Genomic DNA, 24,011 nt, shown 5'->3' with positions numbered 1-24,011 from the left:
ACCGGCGGTGACCGCCGACTATCTGGGATCAGCTGGAGCCCATCGTGGCAGAGATCGGTACTCTGGGGCAGCGCCTGAACTACCTGTGAGTAAAAGACCTGGAACCGCAGCCCCTGTCTCTGCCTCTCCTTTACCGATGCCGTCGCCCAGCACTGCGGCGCCATCAGGGACTACCACCACCCCCGTCCATCATCCATCTTCCTTCCCGGGGTAATACCGCTCCACGTGTGGGGAGCGAAACCATCCCGGCTACGACCTTCACTATCAGCCCCGGAGAGCAGCACCCACAGCGGCGGCCCATATCTGGAAGCGTACCACAGGTGGCGTCATGATCATAAAAGACTTTCCTAACTGTCACTACCACCCTCATCCTCCCTAATGCCTCCCGTCCACCGCCAGCCTTCCCTTCCTGTACGCCTTGGGGCAACGGAACCGGGCTAAGCCACCCCGTGACGACGCAGAGGATCTGCACCCCCGGACCGGCAACAAGTAGATTAAAACACCTGCCCCGTGGGGCGCTACATTATGGTATAAAGACATAAAAACAGGTGCCCAGCTCATAATGAAGTCCACGTGACTATGTATGATATGCTGGTCCATTAATTTTAGCAGCCAGGCACGTAATACTAAACTGACTGCCTTCTAGATAGCCAGTCACAAACCCAGTCTTACTTACTTTTTAAAGAACCACTTCTGCGTTTTTTTTTCAGCCCTGGAGTAGCACTTCTAATCTAAATTCCCTGACTGCTGGAGAGCACCGCTCCCGTTGGTCTCCAGCAGCTTGTGACCTGCTGGCTTTATTTCATGGAGCGAGCCAGAGGTCACTCTTCAATGCAAGTCTATGAGAGCCTCGTTATGGCTCTCATACATTTCCATTGAGAACTTGTAACGTAACTTCTGGCCAGTAAGAATTTGTGGTCACAAGTGTTGAGGAGAGCCATAAGATGAAATACTTAATTAACCTCTGGACATAGAGCACTGTGAGAAGTGTGTTCAATGAAATTAATTCTCTATACATAAGCCAGTCAGTTTTGAAAGGAACCCAAGATGGCGCCCAATGACATCACAGACCCTACCATCAGCATGGATCCACCAGATGACGTCCCTCCCTTTACCATCACCATGGATTCATCCACTGAAGTCAGACCCGCCCATCAACAGCAACACAGATCTCCCCATTGGCTAGCCCATGAACTGTCCCACTAAATGGGCATATCTGAACTTGTGTACGCCCCTAGCGTATATCAAGAGGATGCATGCTCTGTACTCGCTCTGTTTGGAGCCACCTTTACTGTGATCAAGAAGAGGTTTCACGTCCGACTGTATCTGGTGTGATTTCTTTACGCATGCACTTGGTCTACACCAATTAGGCCAGGCAGCAGGCAACTAGTGATCTCTGGTTAAGAGTTCACCCTAACACAAGGTGGTGCTTTAAGTTAAGGCCGATTTGCACGCAGCGACATCGCTAAAGCAATGTAATTGGGGTCATGGAATTTGTGACGCACATCCGGCCTCGTTAGCGATGTCGTTGCGCGTGACACGTACGTGCGATCAAAAAAGGTCGCAAAATCGTGCAAAATCATTTATCGTTGACATGCTCCCCTATTCCCAAATATCGTTGCAGCTGCAGGTACGATATTGTTTGTCGTTCCTGCGGCAGCACACATCGCTACGTGTGACACCGCAGGAACCTCACCTTACCTGCGGCCGCCGGCAATGAGGAAGGAAGGAGGTGGTCGGGATGTTTGTCCCGCTCATCTCCGCCCCTCCGCTTCAATTGGGTGGCTGCTTAGTGACGTCGCTGTGACGCCAAATGAACCGCCCCCCCTTAGAAAGGAGGCGGTCCGCCGGTCACAGCGACGTCGCTAGGCAGGTAAGTAGTGTATCGAGTCCGAGCAATTTTGTGCGCCACGGGCAGCGATTTGCCCGTGATGCACAAACGATGGGGGCGGGTACGCACGCTAGCGATCTCACTAGCGAGATCGTAGCGTGTAAAGCGGCCTTTAGTCTTAAGTTGCTCATACAGTGGGTACGAAAAATGTTCAGACCCCTTTAAATTTTTTACTCTTTGTTTCATTGCAGCCATTTGGTAAACTCAAAAAAGTTCTTTTTTTTCCTCATTAATGTACACTCTGCACCCCATCTTGACAGAAAAAAACAGAAATGTCGAATTTTTTGCAAATTCTTTAAACAAGAAAAACTGAAATATCACATGGTCATAAGTATTCGGACAATTTGCCTAGTATTGAGTAGAAGCACTCTTTTGAGCTAGTACAGCCATGAGTCTTCTTGGGAATGATGCAACAAGTTTTTCACACCTGGATTTTCCTCGGCCATTCTTCCTTGCAGATCCTCTCCAGGTCCGTCAGGTTGGATGGTGAACGTTGGTGGACAGCTATTTTCAGGTCTCTCCAGAGATGCGTAATTGGGTTTAGGTCAGAACTGTGGCTGGGCCAGTCAAGAATGGTCACAAAGTTGTTTTGAAGCCACTCCTTTGTTATTTTAGCTGTGTGCTTAGGGTCATTGTCTTGTTGGAAGGTGAACCTTCGGCCAAGTCTGAGGTCCAGAGCATTCTTGAAAAGGTTTTCTTCCAGGATATCTCTGTATTTGACTGCATTGCATTCATCTTTCCTTCAATTGCAACCAGTCGTCCTGTCCCTGCAGCTGAAAAACACCCCCAAAGCATGATGCTGCCACCACCATGTTTCACTGTTGGGATTGCATTGGGTAGGTGATGAGCAGTGCCTGGATTTCTCCACACATACCGCTTAGCATTATCACCAAAAAGTTCTGTCTTCGTCTCAACAGACCAGAGAATCTTATTTTTCATAGTCTGGGAGTCCTTCATGTGTTTTTTTTGCAAACTCTATGCGGCTTTCATATGTCTTGCACTGAGGAGAGGCTTCCGTTGGGCCACTCTGCCATAAAGGCCCGACTGTTGGAGGGCTGCAGTGATAGTTGACTTTGTGGACCTTTCTCCCATCTCCCTACTGCATCTCTGAAACTCAGCCACAGTGATCTTGGGGATCTTCTTTACCTCTCTCACCAAAGCTCTTCACCCACGATTGCTTAGTTTGGCTGGACGGCTAGGTCTAGGAAGAGTGCTGGTGGTCACAAAAGGCCTTCCATTTAAGGAGTATGGCGGCCACTGTGCTCTTAGGAACCTTGAGTACTGCAGTAATTCTCTTGTAACCTTGGCCATATCTGTGCCTTGCCACAATTCTGTCTCTGGGCTCTTTGGGCAGTTTCTTTGACCTCATGATTCTAATTTGGTCTGACATGCACTGTAAGCTGTGAGGTCTTAGGGTAAGTTCACACACTGCGTTTTTTTGACGCTGCGTTTTTGTGAGTTTTTTTGCGGCAAAAAGCGCACAAAAACGCACCTGCGGCAAAAAATGCATGCGTTTTTACTGCGTTTTTTGCTTCGTTTTGCTGCATTTTTGCTCACTGTGTTTTTATGCGTTTTTTTATCAGTGAACAATGCCATTAAAGATTGTTGAAAAAAAAAAAGGTCTGATGTCATTTCCTTCTTCAATATGTTCTTCATTCTCCACTAGTGTATGCAGGAGAGCAGACAGCTGCAGAACTACAAGGCTCAGCATGCTCCATCCAGGACTGTATGCTGGAGGGAGAGGCAGGGGGAGCAGAACTACAAGGCTCAACATCCTCCATCCAATAGTGTATGCAGGAGAGCAGACAGCAACTGCAGAACTACAAGGCTCAGCCTCCTCCATCCAGGACTGTATGCAGGAGTTTTTTGCCCCCTCCCAAAAATTACGTGGGCTTCGCCATATTTTTATATGCTAGCCAGGTATAGCAGGCAGGTACGGGCTGCACCCAACCCCCAGCTGCCTATTTGTACCCGGCTGGGAAATGTAGGGAAGCCCTTTTTTTTTTAATTATTTCATGAATTTCATGAAATAATTAAAAAAAAAAAAAATGACGTGGGCTTCGCCCAATTTTTGAGTCCAGCCAGGTACAACTAGGCAGCTGGGGATTGGAATCCGCAGTGCAGAGTACCCAAGCTTTCTGGGCACTCCCACTGCGAATTGCAGTCCACAGTCACCCCAAAAAATGGCGCTTTCATGGAAGCCCCATCTTCTGGCACTGTATCCAACTCTTCCAGCAGCCCTGATGCCAGGTGGCTCGCTGGGTAATAATGGGGTTAGGGCTAGCTGTATATTATCAGCTGTCCCTAAGCCCGAAATTCATGGTGTCACGCCAATATTACACATGGCCACCATGAATTTCTAGTAAAGATAAAAAAAAAACAACATACAGAAAAATATTTTTATTAGAAATAAAACACAATACAATTAGTGACTCCATCTTTATTGAAATAAAGAACTCCACCGCAGTAATTCTGGGTCAAGGGTCCCGCGCCGTCCAATCCAGATCCAATATCATCTGATCGGTTTGCTGGCAGGCAAAGCGATCAGATGATGTGTCAGGTTCAAGGCCTGAATCACATGACACATCAGCTGATTGTATAAAAGCCGTTTATACAATCAGCTGATGCATCAGTGCAAAAAAAAAAAAAATACTTATGTGCAGACTCCCGTCTGATCGCTCCAGGAGCTGCCGGTAATCAGTGATACGGTCTCCTGATGGCATCAGCTGATAGTTTAAACCGGCCGGGCGGTAAAAAAACGGCGTCGCCGCGAGACTTACGATCAGCTGATGAATCAGGTGACCGCATCAAGTGATCACCGCCAGGTCCTGCAGCCATCGGACATGCCCGGGAGACTGCACACAGCCGGAGCGGGGGTGGCGGTACCGGGAAGAGGAGCTGGGAGCGGACATGGCACCGGGAGTCTGCAGACAGGTGAGTATGACATTTTTTTTTTCTACTGTTCACTTTTGATTTCGCAGCTGCTTCCACCTCCCGTCCAGACATGGCGCAGGACGGGAGCAGACATGGCGCAGGACAGGAGGTGGAAGCAGCGGTGGCGGTACCGGGAGGATTCACGCCTCTGTGTTTACTGACAGAAGGAATCCTCTTCCTGTACATGTCACTGTACTACCCACCCCTTGCGTTTATAGCTGCGTTTTTAGTCATAGAAACGCACTAAAACGCAGCTATATTTGCAATTTGTGTTTTCATTGCATTTTTGAACATCTCATTGAACTCAACGGGTGGAAAAAACAGTGAAAACGCAAAAATAATTGACATGCTGCGTTTTTGTGGGCACCACAAAAAGGCAGCTAAAAAAAACGCTGTGTGCAGACAGCAAAAATGAAAACTCATAGACTTTGCTGGGGAAGCAAAGTCATGCAGTTTTCTGAGCAAAAATGCACCCGAAAAACGCGCAAAAACGCACTGTGCGCATATAGCCTTATATAGACAGGTGTGTGCCTTTCCAAATCAAGTCCTATCAGTTTAATTAAACACAGCTGGACTCCAATGAAGGAGTAGAACCATCTCAAGGAGAATCACAAGGAAATGGACAGCATGTGACTTAAACGAGTGTCTGAGTGAAAGGTCTGAATACTTATGACCATGTGATATTTCAGTTTTTCTTGTATAATACATTTACAAAAACTTCTACATTTGTTTTTTTTCTGTCAAGATGGAGTGCAGAGTGTACATTAATGAGAAAAAAATGAACTTTTTTTTAATTTCCCAAATGGCTGCAATGAAACAAACGGTGAAAAATGTAAAGGGGTCTGAATACTTTCCGTACCCACTGTATATCCTAAATAGTGGCAAAACCTTCATTTGACCAATAGTTATTCCTACAACTGCCCCATTCATGCACACTCATCTTAGACAAGCATGTACAGTATATGTTTCTAATGGCAAGATGGGAATGAAGTTTGTCTCCCCTGATCCGTCTTTCATACATCATCCATTGTGAGAGAGTTGGCAGGACAGGATACAAATAATGTACTTAGCCTGTCCCACTGAAATCAGCAGGTTCGGCCAACTAGCACTAATCTGTATGTGGGTCTTTAGCGTCTGACTGTATGGCCAGCCACGAGCCCATAAACACTCCATAAAGTCTTCTGCTCCGCTACTACTTTGACTGATTAAAGCCTGTGTATCCAAACTTGATTTCTTATTTTGGATTTCTATGTTGTCAGTGCAGTCCATGACTTGGCATTCATCCATGTTTTTGTTTTAGTATATCCAATAGGTGTATATTAGCCAGTGTGATTCGTGGTAGTTTCCTAAACCGAATTATTGGCGCTACAAACACTTTCATGTTCTAATAAGTTGCATCTAAATGATTACCGGTAAACCTATTGAAAGAACATACAGCATGGGGACAATACTGTATGTACTTTCTGACAGTTTAGCTGCATTGACTCCATGCAGATTAATACAATAAGCCTATTTTAATAGTAGCATAAATCAATGGTGGCATTTAATATAACTTTCACCAGCTGTCTCAGCCCTTAGAGGACAAACATAATATTGGCAGCTATAACTGAAAATGCCTGAGGGATACTTCTGCCAGGAACTGTGGTTGCTAAGTGCTACTGCGTCAGTTCTGTCGGTCTTTAATATGATGTGTTAAGGGGTTTTCTGGAACTTTGAGATTGATGGCCTATCCAAAGTTTCAGTGCAGCCTTAGCCTAAATGTTTACCAAGCATAGCTCTGTACGTTTAGTGGCGGCTGTGCATAGTATTGCAGATCAGCCACAATTATATGGATAAGACTTAGCTGAGGATGGCTGCAGTACCAGACCCAGTCCTATTCATATGGATGAGGCTGAGCTGAGGATGGCTACAGTACCAGACCCAGTCCTATTCATATGGATGAGGCTGAGCTGAGGATAGCTGCAGTACCAGGCCCAGCTCTATTCATATGGATAAGACTGAGCTGAGGATGGCTGCAGTACTAGGCCCAGCCCTATTCATATGGATAAGACTGAGCTGAGGATAGCTGCAGTACCGGGCCCAGCCCTATTCATATGGATAAAACTGAGCTGGGGATAGCTGCAGTACTAGACCCAGCTCTATTCATATGGATAAGACTGAACTGAGGATAGCTGAAGTACTGGACACAGCCCTGTTCACATGGATAAGACTGAGCTGAGGATAGCTGCAGTACCAGGCCCAGCCCTATTCATATGGATAAAACTGAGCTGGGGATAGCTGCAGTACTAGACCCAGCTCTATTCATATGGATAAGACTGAGCTGAGGATAGCTGAAGTACTGGACACCGCCCTATTCACATGGATAAGACTGAGCTGAGGATAGATGCAGTACCGGGCCCAGCCCTATTCATATGGATAAAAATGAGCTGGGGATAGCTGCAGTACTAGACCCAGCTCTATTCATATGGATAAGACTGAGCTGAGGATAGCTGAAGTACTGGACACCGCCCTATTCACATGGATAAGACTGAGCTGAGGATAGCTGCAGTACCGGGCCCAGCCCTATTCATATGGATAAAACTGAGCTGGGGATAGCTGCAGTACTGTACACAGCCCTATTAATAGGGATAAGACTGAGCTGAGGATCACAGTCCAAACTATACCTTGGATCAAAATGGCCTAGGCTATATTATACTCCGGGGGAATAAATTAGCCTAGGCCAAAATATACCTCTCAGGCTATATTATACCCCCATCAGTAGCATTGAGTGATATACACAAGAATTACTTAGTTTTTCAAAATGTTATTGGGGATTCAGGTTTGTCTGGTAACTTAAATGAGAAAGTTAACTGATTTAAATTTTAAAACTTTAAACACTGGGACTTGGCATTTACACCTTTTTTTGGAGGTAGATCGTAGATCCACCCGGGGTACTTTTGTTGTGTTGCAGTTAAGAATCTCAAAAGCTGGTCATACAGTTGGTCTTCCATGGTTGTCAAAATTGAAAAAGTTGGTGTCATGTAAAAATTGGACAATGTTTGGTGTCATAGAGAGCCGAGAGGAACATACATAAGAAGTTACAATACATAACATTAACTATGCACTGATGGGACAGCACATCTACGGTCAGTTTAATGTAAGCAATGTACTATTTTATACCCCTGGGCATAGAGTTTATCCCCCAGGGCATACTATGGTCTGCGCCAGACTATACCCAGGCTCCACGTTACATGGGTATATTGTTGCCTGGAAGGTTATTGTTTGGCCTAGGCTATTTTACACCCCAGGGTATAGTATGGCTTAAGACAGTTAATCCCCAGGGTATACTCCATGCTTAATCTAGGAAGGGGTGAATTTGGCTTGCTACACTGGTACATATAGCAGGAGCTCTATGCATTTTGCATGGTTTTACAGCTCAACCCTTTTCATATGGATACAAATGAGCTGGAGATACCTGCAGTACTGGCCACAGCCCTATTTATATGGATAAGATTGAGCTGAGGATAGCTGCAGACAGTACTGGACCTAGCCACATTCATATGGATAAGAATGAACTGAGGATAGCTGCAGTACTGAACACACCCCTAGGTGGGATAGGTGCCCCTATGCTATCCTAATCTCAGGGATACTCCTAATGGTGGAGATGCCTGAGTCCCATTACTGACCCTGCTCCTGAACAGACCTAGTCTGATTCCCCCCTCCCCCTCCCATCAGGGAAGGACTGTGCAGGATTGTGATGTTAAACACCGATGAAAATAGACAAGGGAAAACAAAAACTCTGACACACTTGCACACACCTACACATAGGATAGGACAATAAGAGATTCAGGAGGAAAACAAGCGCAGAAAGGAAACTACAAAAGATAACTCAGGTAAACGCCACAACCACACAAAGCAACAAGACCTACTAGCATCAGAAAGTCTGGCACATCACATCAGACCAACTAGGATAGGCCATAGCTTGCGTAGAAGGAAGGACCCAGCCAGTATATACAGTATATGCGAAGAGCAGATGTGATAGGCTCCCTCACAACAGGTGATCAAAAACAGCAAACAAGCAGACTATCAGAGATTAACTCTTGCTAGCCTGGCTATGAATCAGCACACAGCAGGTCGACACTTTGCTCCCAGACACCAGAGAATCTCTCAGGCAGAGTGTCAGAATCAGCAATATGAACAGGACCTGATGCCGCCATGACAGTCGGTGAGGTTAGAGAATATCTCCATGTGACAACAGCCCTACTCATATGCATAAGACTGAGCTGAGGAAAGCTGCAGTCCCAATCCCAATCCCAAAGCTGTTCATATGGATAAAACTGAGAGGAAGATAGCAGTAATACCGAGTCCAGCACCATTCATATAATAAGATGAAGATAGCTTCAGTACCGGACACAGCCCTATTCATATGGATGAGAGTGAGAGGATAGCTGCAGTAATGGACACAGCCCTATTCATATGAACGAGAGTGAGAGGAGGATAGCTGCAGTAATGGACACAGCCCTATTCATATGGATGAGAGTGAGAGGAGGATAGCTGCAGTAATGGACACAGCCCTATTCATATGAACGAGAGTGAGAGGAGGATAGCTGCAGTAATGGACACAGCCCTATTCATATGGATGAGAGTGAGAGGAGGATAGCTGCAGTAATGGACACAGCCCTATTCATATGGATGAGAGTGAGAGGAGGATAGCTGCAGTAATGGACACAGACCTATTTATATGGATGAGAGTGAGAGGAGGATAGCTGCAGTAATGGACACAGCCCTATTCATATGGATGAGAGTGAGAGGAGGATAGCTGCAGTAATGGACACAGCCCTATTCATATGAACGAGAGTGAGAGGAGGATAGCTGCACTACCAGATACAGCCCCTACAAAATGTGACACGGGCTTGTGGATTCCCTAAACTGATTAGTGAAGATACCAGAAGTTCTGATATCCATTACAGGTGTTATCCAGTCGGACAAAATTATTTTGAAAACTGTACAGAATGGTCTAAAATAACAAAATAAACCATCTTTACCAATTCTGAAGCACTGAGGTTCTCGTACCTCCTGGGTCCTTGGTGGTCTCTACTTTCTGCTCCAAGGAGGACATCCCTGGCCAGGAATGTGACCACTGCAGCCAATCACTCATTACATTAGTGTCGGACAGTTTCCTTTCCCTTCCGATCATATTTCCAGTAACATATTATTTAAGGGGAAAACACAGATTTCAGATGTGAAATATTAATGTCTTTATATCTGTGATGCTCCTTTATATTACTAATCACATATTTGCTTTTTTCTTTTATATATTCTAGCCGGTGAAGAAAGTCTATGCACCGAAACGTTGGCCTTTAACTAAACAGATATATTGCTGCAATAAATACCACTTAGTTCCATTTTATGCATGTGCCGTGGTATAGCACTCTTCTATTTTACATGATATCACATGACTGGTCAGAACATTGACCAACAACGCAAGCAACAATATAGCATCTGCTGGCATTGACTACAATTACTATGAGATCCTGTATTAAATAAGAACAAAATGATTATACATTGGTGTAGCCCCAACCCATGTACACCCCTTTGACAGATTCCATGGCAGAAACCCTTCTTGCTTTTTTTTCGGCAGAATAAAAGCTATAGTGCAGACTAAGCATTACTTGGCTTTCTTTATTACTCCTGTAATTATTACACTGCTAAGCTTATAGGAAAGGAAGCCGACCATGGCTAATGGAAATTCTGTGATGTCCTAGAAGCAATTACCTGTTTATTTTTGTGGGTATTGATCGTTTTGGAGGAAGAATCACTAATCATATGTTGACGCATTCACCGTCTTCTCTGATATTACCAAGGTCTTTCAGATAAAACAACAGAATCATTCTCTTCCTCACTACTGATTTACCAGAAATAATACGTAATGCACATCTTTGAAAGCCATAGCCCGCCATAAAATTAGATTTCAGACACTGAGTGGTTAAAATATGCTTAAAGGAAATATATCACAATTTTACTTTCAATGTTTCATATTTATGTAAAAATGTTAATTTATAACTGCTTAAAATGAGCTGTTTTAATGTTATTTTTTATTATTTACCACCGATGGTTGCTATTTATATTTGCTGGTGTGTAAATGTCAGAGCATGACACTTACCCACCGCAAATACAGCAGCTGCAGGGAATAGGAGACTGTGGTTGGTGTCCAACCCTATCCCATAGGTTGTGGGCGGCGGACCTGTGAATTGGGCCTGCCCCTTGGCATGACCGGTTCGCAGCTTTATCTGAGCCCAGCACCATTTTATTGTAGCCCAATGCTGGGCTACAATATCCGTTTGTCAACATGGCATACTGTGATCAAAGCAGAGTTAAATTTTTGCCAGCTGCAGCGCTCATGTCACCGTAGTAATTGGTGAACGCTCATCAGGCACTGGTGCTGAGGCGATGACTTCATCCAGCGGACAGAATAAGTCATTAGATGAAGTCATCTCCACAGCCTTGGTGCCCAAACTTGCTGTCACTGCTCATCAATAATTACTGTGATAAGAATGCTGCAGCCGGCAATAATATGACTGCTTCACTCTGATCCCTGTAAGTGCTGGTGCTGGTGAGCGGTGACTTCATCCAGCAGTGAGAACAGGTCACTGAATGAAGTCACCACCGCAACCTGGGTGCCCAAATCTGCTTTCCCCACTGACTACTAATTACTGTAATTAGAGTGCTGCAGCCAGCAATGATATGACTGCTCCACTCTGATCACTATAAGTGCCGGTAAGGGGTGACTTAATGCAGCGGTAAGGACAAGTCATTGAATTAAGTCATCATCGCAGCCTGGGTGCATGAACTTGCTGTCCCCACTCACCACTAATTACTGTGATCAGAGTGCTGCAGTCAGCAATGACATCACTGGTCCACTTTGCAGCTGAGCAGTAACTCCATCCAGCAGTGACAACAGGTCACTGTATAAAGTCATCCTTTGCTCTATCTGACAAGCCACTGTATACCACTGTAATGTAATATAACTATGTATTAGTGATATACTGTATATATATATATATATATATATATATATATATATACACACACACACACACACACTGGAGATCAAAATTAGAGAACACACAATTTCCTGAATGTTAAGGTCATCGTGTGGTCCTAAGTGATTATATCCTAACATGAGTAAACTAGCAGTATTTTAAGCTTATTTCATAAATTGATTTTTTTTTTCAAAACGATGATAAAAATGTACCGTATATTTTCGCGGGTGCGTCTTAAAATCCGAATATAACTTCCTGGGGGGCCTGTCTGTGCGGCGATCGGGTACATTCAGGCGGCCGGATGCCTGTGGCTGCGGGCGGCAGCCGGGTGCCTGTGGTTGCGTGCAGGCGGGCGGCAGCCGGGTGCCTCTCTGCGCGGGTGGGCGGGTGGCCTACTGGCTGCCACTCTGTGCGTGCTGTGCAGCTGGTTTCCTAGTGTGTCCGCAGTCCCAGTTTCAAATGCTGGCGCTGGGAGTCAGCGCATGCGCAGATGGAGCTCTTCGATGAGAGCTCCATCTGCGCAAGCGCCGCTCCGGGAGTCAGCGTGTGCGCAGATGGAGCCCTTGGATGAGAGCTTCATCTGCGAATGCGCCATTCCAGGCGCTATCATTTGAACCAGGATCGCGAACACTGGGACACTCACCGCACCGGCCTGCCGCCACTGACCCGCCGCATTTGCTGTCAGTGACCCGCCACGCCTGCCACCACGGCCGCTGCGCCTGCAGCCACTGACCCGCCGCGTCTGCCAGCACAACCTTTGCCTCCTGTGACCCCGCTTCGCCACCACTGCTGCCCCCCTCCGGTAAGACAACACCGGAGTATAGGACGGACCCCATTTTTATTATTTTTACCTTTTTTATCTCTAAATTTGGGGTGCGTCTTATAATCCGGTGTGTCTTATAAAGCAAAAAATACAGTAAATGAGATACATGGAAAAGGACACTGATCAAAATTAGAGAACACTTTCAGATAACTGCAAGTTTGCTGGCACCTGGTGCTAATTTCCTTAGCAAACCCTATTTAACTGGCAGCCCAACTTTCCAGTTTGCACTGACTTTTCAAAAATGGTGTGCCCTTCCAAAGTGACTGAAACTCTCCGGCAGCAGGTTTCCCAGATGAAGGCCAAAGGAGTGACCCTATCAGCCATAGCAAGGGAAGTTGGTCGTTCCAAGTCTGTGATTTCAAGAATATTGCATCTTTATAACATCACAAACTTTTTCAAGTCCCTCAAGACTCTCTATGGGTAATCATTTCAACACTGCAGTTGAAAATGCTTGCCAGTTCAACACTGAACAGGGTAAGGATATGTCTTGTCATATAAGAGCATTTGGACTGAAAGCCCACTCTGCAGTGACCAAACCTCTCATTAGCAAAAATAATTAAAATGCTAAACTCACCTTTGGTAAGAAGGATGTTGTGTTGTCCACAGTTCATTTTAGTGATGAAAGCAAGTTTAAATAATTTAGGTTTGATGAAAAACATTATGTTCGTCGGCAAACTTGGGAAAGAATTATCTTAAAGTGTTAAGAACTCAGTGAAAGGTGGTGGAGGAAGTGTCATGGTTTGGGGAATGTTTTCTGCAGCAGGAGTTGGACCTCTCATACAGCTACATGGCAGAGTGAATGAAAGTGTGTATCAGAACCTTCTTCAACAACATGTGGTTCCTTACTTACGTTCATCACTCAATCAGCCAGCAATTTTCATGCAAAGCAATGCCCCCTGTAAAGCAGTTCCTTGAAACAGAAAACATTGAAACAATGAAATGGCCAGCCCAGAGTCCTGATCTAAACCCAATACAAAACCTCCGGAAAATCCTTGATGATAAAGTTGTGGCCAAGAAACTTCACAACAGTCAAAGAACTGTGGAAGAGACTGGAAGAAGAGTGGGCCAAAATCACACTAGAGCAGTGTGAGAGACTAGTGATGTCCTGTGACCGCAGATGTGATGAAGTCATTCAAAGCAAAGGCCTGTACACTTCCTACTGATCGCTGACTGTTGTTACCTTCAGAAAATTTAGTTATAATCTTTCTCTGTTCTACAGTCATTGTTGTTCTCTAATTATGATTATCACTTTTTGGGCAAAATAAAGGTTTTATGTTGATAAACTTTGGATCTTTTGGAAAACACTGTTTTAGTTGCATGGTGTGCCCATTAAAAACCTTCAAATGTTGATCAATGTAGAATACATTGTTTCTGAAAAAAGCAAGTGATCATACCTTGTTCTCTAATTTTGATGTCCAATAGCGATGAGCGAGCATGCTCAGGTGCTCAGTACTCGTAACGAGCAGTTGGTGCTCGGTTGGGTGTGACTCAAGCACCCAAGTATAATGGAAGTCAATGGGGAATTCAAGTATTTTTCTGTAAAATCTGAAAAAATGCTTGAGTCCCCCATTGACTTCATTATACTCAGGTACTCGAGTCATACCCATCCAAGTGTCCGACCTGCTTGTCATGAGTACCAAGCAGTAAGAAACGCATGGGCATTACAAACTAGCAAATTAGGAGAGGGGGAGAAACACATGGTAATACATATATAGCTTTTTATAAAATAAAATTAATACCTTATCATTGTTATTGGAGTGGTCCAATGTGTCGTACGCAGGTAAACATTCCATTAATTTTCCATTCGGCTCACAGTTTAATTGCACCTGTCCTTGGCAATGAGAATGGCATGTGTATTTACAATCTGAAAAATTCAAGAAGATGTAACAAATGTTAAGCACTTTTAAATACATGACACAAAAATATAATTTATGGGTATAAACACTTCATAAATGTATAAACGTATAGGTGAGCATATCACTGCCACAAAACCAACCGAGCTTCAGGCACTGACATTTCAAGTCTGTTTTTGCATAATACCCAGGAGACCATTTGAATAGTTATTAAAGGGAATCTGTCTGGGAGCAGTATTGTAGGCAAAAAAGTTCTGAATCCAACGATGTATCACTTAGTTTACTGGGTGCAGCAGAAGTGACAAAGAGTTTTTAGATGTAGCAGAGCTCAGAAAGCTAACCCTGCTCACACCAGGGATTCTTTGTATAATATGGATAGACAGTACTCTGCTTATCAGAGGAGAGGGTGCGGTCAGACCAGGTCTCACCTCTGCTGTAGCTAATGTAGTCCATGCAGTGATAAGCTACTGGTGATAAAACAATCACAATAAGTAAACAGCACACAGACTGATAATAAACACATCACTGAAATCTGTGTTTAACCCCTATTAGCATGCTGTCCTCAGATCATATAGCAATAACCTTCTGACAGATTATTTTCAAAAAGTATTTTAAAGGAAAGTTATAATCAGAAAATTAGCTATTGTTTACATCAAGTTGATCTATGCTGGTCTGCTTGCTCCTTTGATCGTACACTGTGGGGAGGCATCTGCTCCTCTCCTATTTATGCTGTTTGAATCCTTCCACCCATGCTATAGTTTGTTGGTCTGTGAAGTGTGGTGTCCCAGACTTTCTGGAGAAAGTCCTGCATATTGCTTGGAGCGGTTGTGGAGTTTTCCCTGTTTTGAAGCTTTCCCTCCTGCTCTTGCTTTTCCTCCTGAATCTCTTGTCTTGTGCGTGTGCGGTGTGACAGAATTTTTCTTTTCCTTTGTCTGTCTTTATCTGTGGGTTTCATTACATTCCTGTCCTGTCGCTCCCTGGGGGGGGCAGGGGGAAAGGGAATCAGATAAGGAATGGTCAGGAGTATGGCCAGGAAAGAGACTCAGGCCTCTCCACCATCAAGAGTATCGCTGAGGTTAGGGATAGCATAGGGCCCCCCTAGCTTGAAGGACAGCTTAGGAGCCCTGATTCCCCACTATCCTGTAGTCATTGTGACAATTTCAAGACATATCATCAGTTCACCTCTTAAAATAGATTCTGAGATGATGTTTTATCTCCACAAACTGCTATAATGATCAGAACGTATAAAAGATGATTACAAATATGAAATATTTATATATCCATCCACTTGCAAGCGCAACTTGTCTACACAATCTATGCAAATATTGTCTTCACCACTCTACTCTAGCCTGTATTGTGTACAGTTATACATTACCATGCCTCAAAACTACTGGAACAGCATGTCCATCTTGAATTGTCCTCATACCTCTTCTCCTGCTCCCTCTTTGACCGGCTTCAATCTGGCTTCCGACCACATCATTATACCGAAACTGCCCTAACCAAAGTCACCAATGATCTACTAACCGCCAAAGCCAAGCGACACTACTCTATCCTCCTCCTCCTGGACCTGTCCTCTGCCTTCGACACAGTAGACCATTCCCTCCTACTACAGATTCTCTCATCTCTGGGCATCACAGACTTGGCCCTATCTTGGATCTCCTCATACCTAACCGACCGAACTTTCAGCGTCTCCCATTCTCACACCACTTCCTCATCTCGCCCCCTATCTGTCGGTGTCCCCCAAGGCTCAGTTCTTGGACCCCTGCTGTTTTCCATCTACACCTTCGGCCTGGGACAGCTCATAGAGTCCCACAGCTTCCAGTATCATCTCTATGCCGATGACACACAGATCTACCTCTCTGGACCTGACATTACCTCTCTACTAACCAAAATCCCACAATGTCTGTCTGCTATTTCATCCTTCTTCTCTGCACGATTCCTCAGACTTAACATGGACAAAACAGAGTTCATTGTCTTTCCTCCTCCTCACTCATCTCCTCCAACAAGCCTTTCCATCAAACTTGATGGTTGCTCACTCACCCCAGTCTCACAAGCTCGTTGCCTTGGAGTAACCCTCGACTCTGCTCTATCCTTCAAGCCACACATCCAAGCCCTCTTCAACTCATGCCGATTACAACTCAAAAATATCTCCCGGATCCGTGCTTTCCTTAACCAAGAATCTGCAAAAACATTAGTGCATGCCCTCATCATCTCCCGCCTCGACTACTGCAACCTCCTGCTCTCTGGCCTCCCTTCCAACACTCTTGCACCCCTCCAATCTATCCTAAACTCTGCGGCCCGCTTAATCCACCTCTCCCCTCGCTACTCCCCAGCCTCGCCACTCTGCCAATCCCTTCACTGGCTTCCCATGGCCCAACGACTCCAGTTCAAAACATTAACCATGACATACAAAGCCATGCACAACCTGTCTCCTCCCTACATCTGTGACCTAGTCTCCCGGTACCTACCTGCACGCAACCTCAGATTCCCACAAGATCTCCTTCTCTGCTCCTCTCTTATCTCCTCTTCCCACAATCGCGTACAAGATTTCTCCCGTGCCTCCCCCATACTCTGGAACGCTCTACCTCAGCACATCAGACTCTCCACTACCGTAGAAAGCTTCAAGAGGAACCTCAAGACCCACCTCTTCCAACAAGCCTACAACCTACAATAGCCCTCAGTCCAGTAGACCACTGCTCAACCAGCTCTGTCCTCACCTATTGTACCATCACCTATTCCCTGTAGACTGTGAGCCCTCGCGGGCAGGGTTCTCTCTCCTCCTATACCAGTCTGTCTTGTACTGTTAATGATTGTTGTACATATACCCTCTCTCACTTGTAAAGCGCCATGGAACAAATGGCGCTATAATAATAAATAATAATAATAATAATTACTGCTCTTGTTCTACACTATATACCACTCAGGACACTCAAACTCAGGCCGGCTTGTGAGATCAGAGGCCGTGCACAGAGCATGGATCGTGATCTGCTTCATTTACATATGCAGGACTCCTAAACTCGCCTTTATAATAATGAGGACTGCCAAGGGTGAGTGTGAATTGCTCATAGCAGGGGAACTCTAGTACATAACACAACCATTTACATATGCAGAATATTCAGAATTAGCGTCTTCACACCTATATAGTAGTTATATTAGAAAGGTGTGATGAAATACAGCGAAATGGCCCTTTTCCAAAGCTGATAATCTCCAATTGAGCATTTGTAGCACAGATTACCTGCCAGTGTAAACAGGCCAGCATTCAAATGAGTAAAAAGGATGATTTGTTTTTTTTCTCCATACATAAAAATAATCCTTACCGAAAGTACATCACCCCCATTTAAATAGATCATATCCAGCTGCTAACATGATACTGTGCTTTTTGACAGAACGATAGTATTAGCAATCCTTCTGTCCCCATCTGATTACCAGCCTGATATCAGCCCATGTAAATCGAACATAAAATTAAATTTTTTAACTAATTTTTTCTTAACATATTCTATGTTGATTCCAGTAATGACTCTTCTACTAGATCATATAATAGAGGAAGAACAATGAAGTAAAGAACGCTCTCATTGTACAATGTGGTAGATCTTGATTCCGAGTGGTTAGATAACTACACCCTTTACTTCCCTTTATAAACTAAGACAAAGCTATCTTGGTACAAAAATATACAGTAGAGTGGCAGAAATAACCTGCACATGTTTAACAACAGGGCAAACAAATCTAACCACCGTGTTATTATGCTGTTCGCCAACCATGTGTAGATGGATTATGGCAAGGCCCGTTTTTTGTTTTAGCATATTTTTTGTCCATTGATTGGTTCACTATGTGGTCCTTTTGAATATTATGAATGGTATTCTCTGACCAGGTCAAATTGAGCTCTATTCTAACAATCATGGCTTATTTGACTGGTTGTCATAATGCTAAACATTTCCTCCAATGCAGGTTCGGCCGCAGGTTTCCCGCAGCTGCTCGCCGGAATCCACAGCTATTTTTAGCTGCGGTAGTACAGAGAAATAGCTGCGGAAAACCTGCGGACATTCATGCGGATTACCTGCGGAAGTCCCGCCCTCTATCTCCATAGTGGAGGGCCTGGATTTCCGCAGTTATTTCCGCATAAATAATTGGCATGCAGTTACGTGCGGATGCGGCACACGCAGCATATTCCGCAGTCGCACGTATCCGCAGCATGAACACAGCATTCCCCATGTCCCGTAGGATAACATGGGGAGTATCTGTACATGCTGAAACCTGCGGATTTATCTGGAAAATCCAGAAAATCTGCGGATTTTCCGCAGATATATCCGCAGGTTTAATCTCCCGTGGGCACATAGCCTTATTGTGCTGTAATACTGATCTGCTTTGGGGTTTTCTTTAATTACCCTTTGAAGTTTTCTGCTAATTAGATTTCAGTACACTAGCTGCACTTTACACTGAGCCTTCTCCTCCCTGTCTTTGATTCCCCTGCCCCTCCGGTCTGTGAATGAACTGCCTCTTATGTTTGAAATCTCAGAAGTGACATTCAGAAACCAGAGGCAGACAGAAGGGCCAGGGAATCACAGACAGGGAGGAGAAGACCCAGTGTACTGTCCGACCCCTGTGCACCCAAATCTAAGTAGCAGAGAACTTTAAAGGGTGATTATAGTAAAACCACATAGCAGATTTATTCACCAAAAGTATCAACTAAATCAGTATTACAGCACAATTACAGTTATGTCTTTACATTACAGAGTCGTGCAGACAGGTTCCCTTGACTTCTTAAGTGCTCAAGAACAAATCTGTGTACGCCCTTTGTAGCTATTAATTTGTACTTATCTTGTCCATTTGTATCCAGATGCAGAGAGTGATGACATTGTTCAATGTGACATCTGATCTTTGTAACTTTTGGGACAATACATCTTTGTATACAGTATATTTTTATTATAAGTCTGATTCTAATGTTTTGAGATAGGGAAATAATTTATAATTGAAACCTGCGTCTATGTAGCAAGTCTATATATGTATTATATCCCTTGTGACTATATGTCCTTTGAGGCATCATATTTACTGTATATGTTTTGGACAATATAGTTAGATTTATGACCCTTAATCTATTTCTTGATACTGACACAAGTTGCCTATTAGGGCAATATACAGTGGGGAAAAAAAGTATTTAGTCAGCCACCAATTATGCAAGTTCTCCCACTTAAAAAGATGAGAGGCCTGTAATTGACATCATAGGAAGACCACAACTATGAGAGACAAAATGAGAAAACAAATCCAGAAAATCACCTTGTCTGATTTGACAAGATTTTTTTTGCAAATTATGGTGGAAAATAAGTATTTGGTCAATAACAAAAGTTCAACTCAATATTTTGTTGGACATCCTTTGTTGGCAATGACAGAGGTCAAACTTTTCTGTAAGTCTTCATAAGGTTGGCACACACTGTTGGTGGTATTTTGGCCCATTCCTCCATGAGGATCTCCTCTATAACAATGATGTTTTGGGCCTGTCAGTGGGCAACACGGACTTTCAACTCCCTCCAAAGGTTTTCTACAGGGTTGAGATCTCGAGACTAGGCCACTCCAGGACCTTCATATACTTCTTAAGAAGCCACTCCTTCATTGCCCTGGTGGTGTGCTTCAGATCATTATCATGCTGAAAGACCCAGCCACGTTTCATCTTCAATGCCCTTGGTGATCAGTGCCGCCACTAGGGTCCCATACTGGCAAAATTCTGGGGCCCCCTTGGGACTTCACCCAGGCTCCACCCCAGCCCTGCCTCCACCCCGCAAACCTTCCACAGCCTCATCGCTACTCTTAAAAAAAAATGAGTGTGTGTGTGTATCTACACATTGTATATATATATATTTACAGTACAGACCAAACGTTTGGACACATCTTCTCATTCAAAGAGTTTTCTTTATTTTCATGACACTGAAAATTGTAGATTCACATTGAAGGCATCAAAACTATGAATTAGCACATGTGGAATGAAATACTTAACAAAAAAGTGTGAAACAACTAACTTCTAACTTCTTATATTCTAGGTTCTTCAAAGTAGTCACCTTTTGCTTTGATTACTGCTTTGCACACTCTTGGCATTCTCTTGGTGAGCTTCAAGAGGTATTCACCGGAAATGGTTTTCACTTCACAGGTGTGCCCTGTCAGGTTTAATAAGTGGGATTTCTTGCCTTATAAATGGGGTTGGGATCATCAGTTGTGTTGTGCAGAGGTCTGGTGGATACACAGCTGATAGTCCTACTGAATAGACTGTTAGAATGTGTATTATGGCAAGCAAAAAGAAGCAAAGTAAAGAAAAACGAGTGGCCATCATTACTTTAAGAAATGAAGGTTAGTCAGTCCGAAAAATTGGGAAAACTTTGAAAGTATCCCCAAGTGCACTGGCAAAAACCATCAAACGCTACAAAGAAACTGGCTCACATGAGGACCGCCCCAGGAAAGGAAGATCAAGAGTCACCTCTGCTGTGGAGGATAAGTTACCCGAGTCACCAGCCTCAGAAATCGCAGGTTAACAGCAGCTCAGATTAGAGACCAGGTCAATGCCACACAGAGTTCTAGCAGCAGACACATCTCTAGAACAACTGTTAAGAGGAGACTTTGTGTAGCAGGCCTTCATGGTAAAATAGCTGCTAGGAAACCACTGTTAAGGACAGGCAACAAGCAGAAGAAACTTGTTTGCGCTAAAGAACACAAGGAATGGACATTAGACCAGTGGAAATCTGTGCTTTGGTCTGATGAGTCCAAATTTGAGATCTTTGGATCCAACCACCGTGTCTTTGTGCGATGCAGAAAAGGTGAATGGATGGACTCTACATGCCTGGTTCCCACTGTGAAGCATGGAGGAGGAGGCGTGATGGTGTGGGGGTGCTTTGCTGGTGACACTGTTGGGGATTTATTCAAAGTTGAAGGCATACTGAACCAGCATGTCTACCACAGCATCTTGCAGTGGCATGCTATTCCATCTGATTTGCGTTTTGTTGGACCATCATTTATTTTTCAACAGGACAATAACCCCAAACACACCTCCAGGCTGTGTAAGGGCTATTTGACTAAGAAGGAGAATGATGAGGTGCTACGCCAGATGACCTGGCCTCCTCAGTCACCAGACCTGAACCCAATTGAGATGGTTTAGGGTGAGCTGGACCGCAGAGTGAAGGCAAAAGGGCCAACAAGTGCTAAGCATCTCTGGGAACTCCTTCAAGACTGTTGGAAGACCATTTCTGGTGTCTACCTCTTGAAGCTCATCAAGAGAATACCAAGGGTGTGCAAGTAATCAAAGCAAAAGGTGGCTACTTTGAAGAACATAGAATGTAAGACATATTTTCAGTTGTTTAACCCTTTTTTGTTAAGTATTTCATTCCCCATGTGTTAATTCATAGTTTTGATGCCTTCAATGTGAATCTACAATTTTCAGTCATGCAAATAAAGACAACTCTTTGAATGAGAAGGTGTGTCCAAACATTTGGTCTGTACTGTATATATACACAAATACACAGTCAAAATTGTTAGCACCCTTGAATTTGTTCCAGAAAATGAAGTATTTCCCTTAGAAAAATGAATAATACACCCTTTACACCGCCCCTGTCAATAATACACCCTCTACACCGCCCCGCTCCATAATACACCCTCTACACTACCCCTTTCCATAATACACCCGCTGACCTGACCACACACAGTGTACAATGTAGCCACGTCTGAAGTGGCAGACAGGAATATTTAAAGGTACAGTGCCGCCCATGGGCCCAGTGAAGAGGGGGCGGCTGGGGCATAATAAAGTTATGTAATTACCCCGGGCCCACCCCTCTTCACTGGGCCCGGTATACCAGTCATGGTTGTAATGCCCTGATGGTGGCAGCGTTGCTGATGGAAGGAGGTTTGCACTCAAAATCTCACGATACATTCATTCTTTCATGTACACGGATCAGTCATCCTGGTCCCTTTGCAGACAAACAGCTCTAAAGCATGATGTTGCCACCATCATGCTTCACAGTAGGTATGGTGTTCTTTGGATGCAACTCAGCATCTGTCTCCTCCAAACACGACGAGTTGTGTTTCTACCAAACAGTTCTACTTTGGTTTCATCAGACCATATGACATTCTCCCAATACTCTTCTTGATAATCCAAATGCTCTCTAGAAAACTTCAGACGGGCCTAGACATCTACTGGGTTAAGCAGGGGAAGACGTCTGGCACTGCAGGATCCGAGTCCCTGGCGGCATAGTGTGTTACTGATAGTAGACTTTGTTACGGTGGTCCCAGCTCTATGCAGCTTATTCACTAGGTCCCCCTGTGTGGTTCTGGGATTTTTGCTCACCGTTCTTGTGATCATTTTGACCCCACATGGTGAGATCTTGTGTGGAGCCCCAGATTGAGGGAGATTATCAGTGGTCTTGTATGTCTTCCATTTTCTTATTATTGCTTCCACAGTTGATTTCATCACACCAAGCAGCTTGCCTATTGCAGATTCAGTCTTCCCAGCCTTGTGCAGAGCTACCATTTTGTTTCTGGTGTAATTCGACAGCTCTTTGGTCTTCACCATGGTGGAGTTTGGAGTGTGACTGTTTGAGGTTGTGGATAGGTGTCTTTTATACTGATAACAAGTCCAAACAGGTGCCATTATTACAGGTAATGAGTGGAGGACAAAGGAGCCTCTTAAAGAAACAGTTACGGGTCTGTGAGAGCCAGAAATCTTGCATGTTTTTAGATGACTACGGTAAATACTTAATTTCCAACATAATTTGCAAAACAAATCTTGCCAAATCAGACAGGGTGATTTTCTCAATTTGTTTTCTCATTTTGTCTCCCATAGTTGTGGTCTACCTATGATGTCAATTACAGGCCTCTCATCTTTTTAAGTAGGAGAACTTGTACAATTGGTGGCTGACTAAATACTTTTTTCCCCTACTGTGTATATATATATATATATATAATTACATACATGTATATATTATTTCCCTCTTGTCTCCTATTTTGGAGAGTAACAACCTTTGGATGTAAATATACTGACTAAAAGTGATGGGTACACAAGGATTTGGTGTGCTTTCTGTAGCGTAGCTTTGTATATCATTATACCAATAATGGGGGCTCTGGGTGTCACTACTGTGGGCTGGAGTGCCTCTGGATGTCACTCGCGACCATTTTTCACAGCTGAATGTGGCTCTCAAGTCAAGAAAAGTTTGGGACTACTAGACAGAGGCCAGAAGAAGGTCTTTTGCCTTCCACGTGATCGGGGTGCTCCACTATTTTGTTTTCTAGGAAAGTGCATAAAGCTGAGGTTTCTTATACAGAGAGCAACCAGAAAAGAGGTATACTGAGCATTATACGTTTATTTTGGCAATGAGTCCTATAGTGCACGGCGTCCATTCAGCCGGTGACCACTGTTGGATGTATGCTTCGTGTCCGCATACACTTGACAGTAGCTAAAATACAGTGTGTCCCTAGTGCTTGCTAATAAACATCTAACCAGTGTTTCTCCACATGTACAG

General features: G+C 44.2%; 1 protein-coding gene across 3 annotated transcripts in view; it reads right to left on the bottom strand.

Annotated features, from left to right (window-relative positions):
* The window catches only part of RASSF3 (Ras association domain family member 3), a 293,192-nt gene that overhangs the window by 117,105 nt on the left and 152,076 nt on the right, over positions 1–24,011 (bottom strand). For all 3 annotated transcript variants that reach the window (XM_075344850.1, XM_075344851.1, XM_075344852.1), the window contains exon 2: positions 14,410–14,534. In XM_075344850.1, the coding sequence (XP_075200965.1) occupies positions 14,410–14,534 (125 nt within the window). The remainder of the gene's footprint in view (positions 1–14,409; positions 14,535–24,011) is intronic.

The sequence above is a fragment of the Anomaloglossus baeobatrachus genome, chromosome 4, assembly GCF_048569485.1.
Source record: "Anomaloglossus baeobatrachus isolate aAnoBae1 chromosome 4, aAnoBae1.hap1, whole genome shotgun sequence".
NCBI lineage: Eukaryota > Metazoa > Chordata > Amphibia > Anura > Aromobatidae > Anomaloglossus > Anomaloglossus baeobatrachus.
This window is presented reverse-complemented; position numbering and strand designations above follow the sequence as displayed.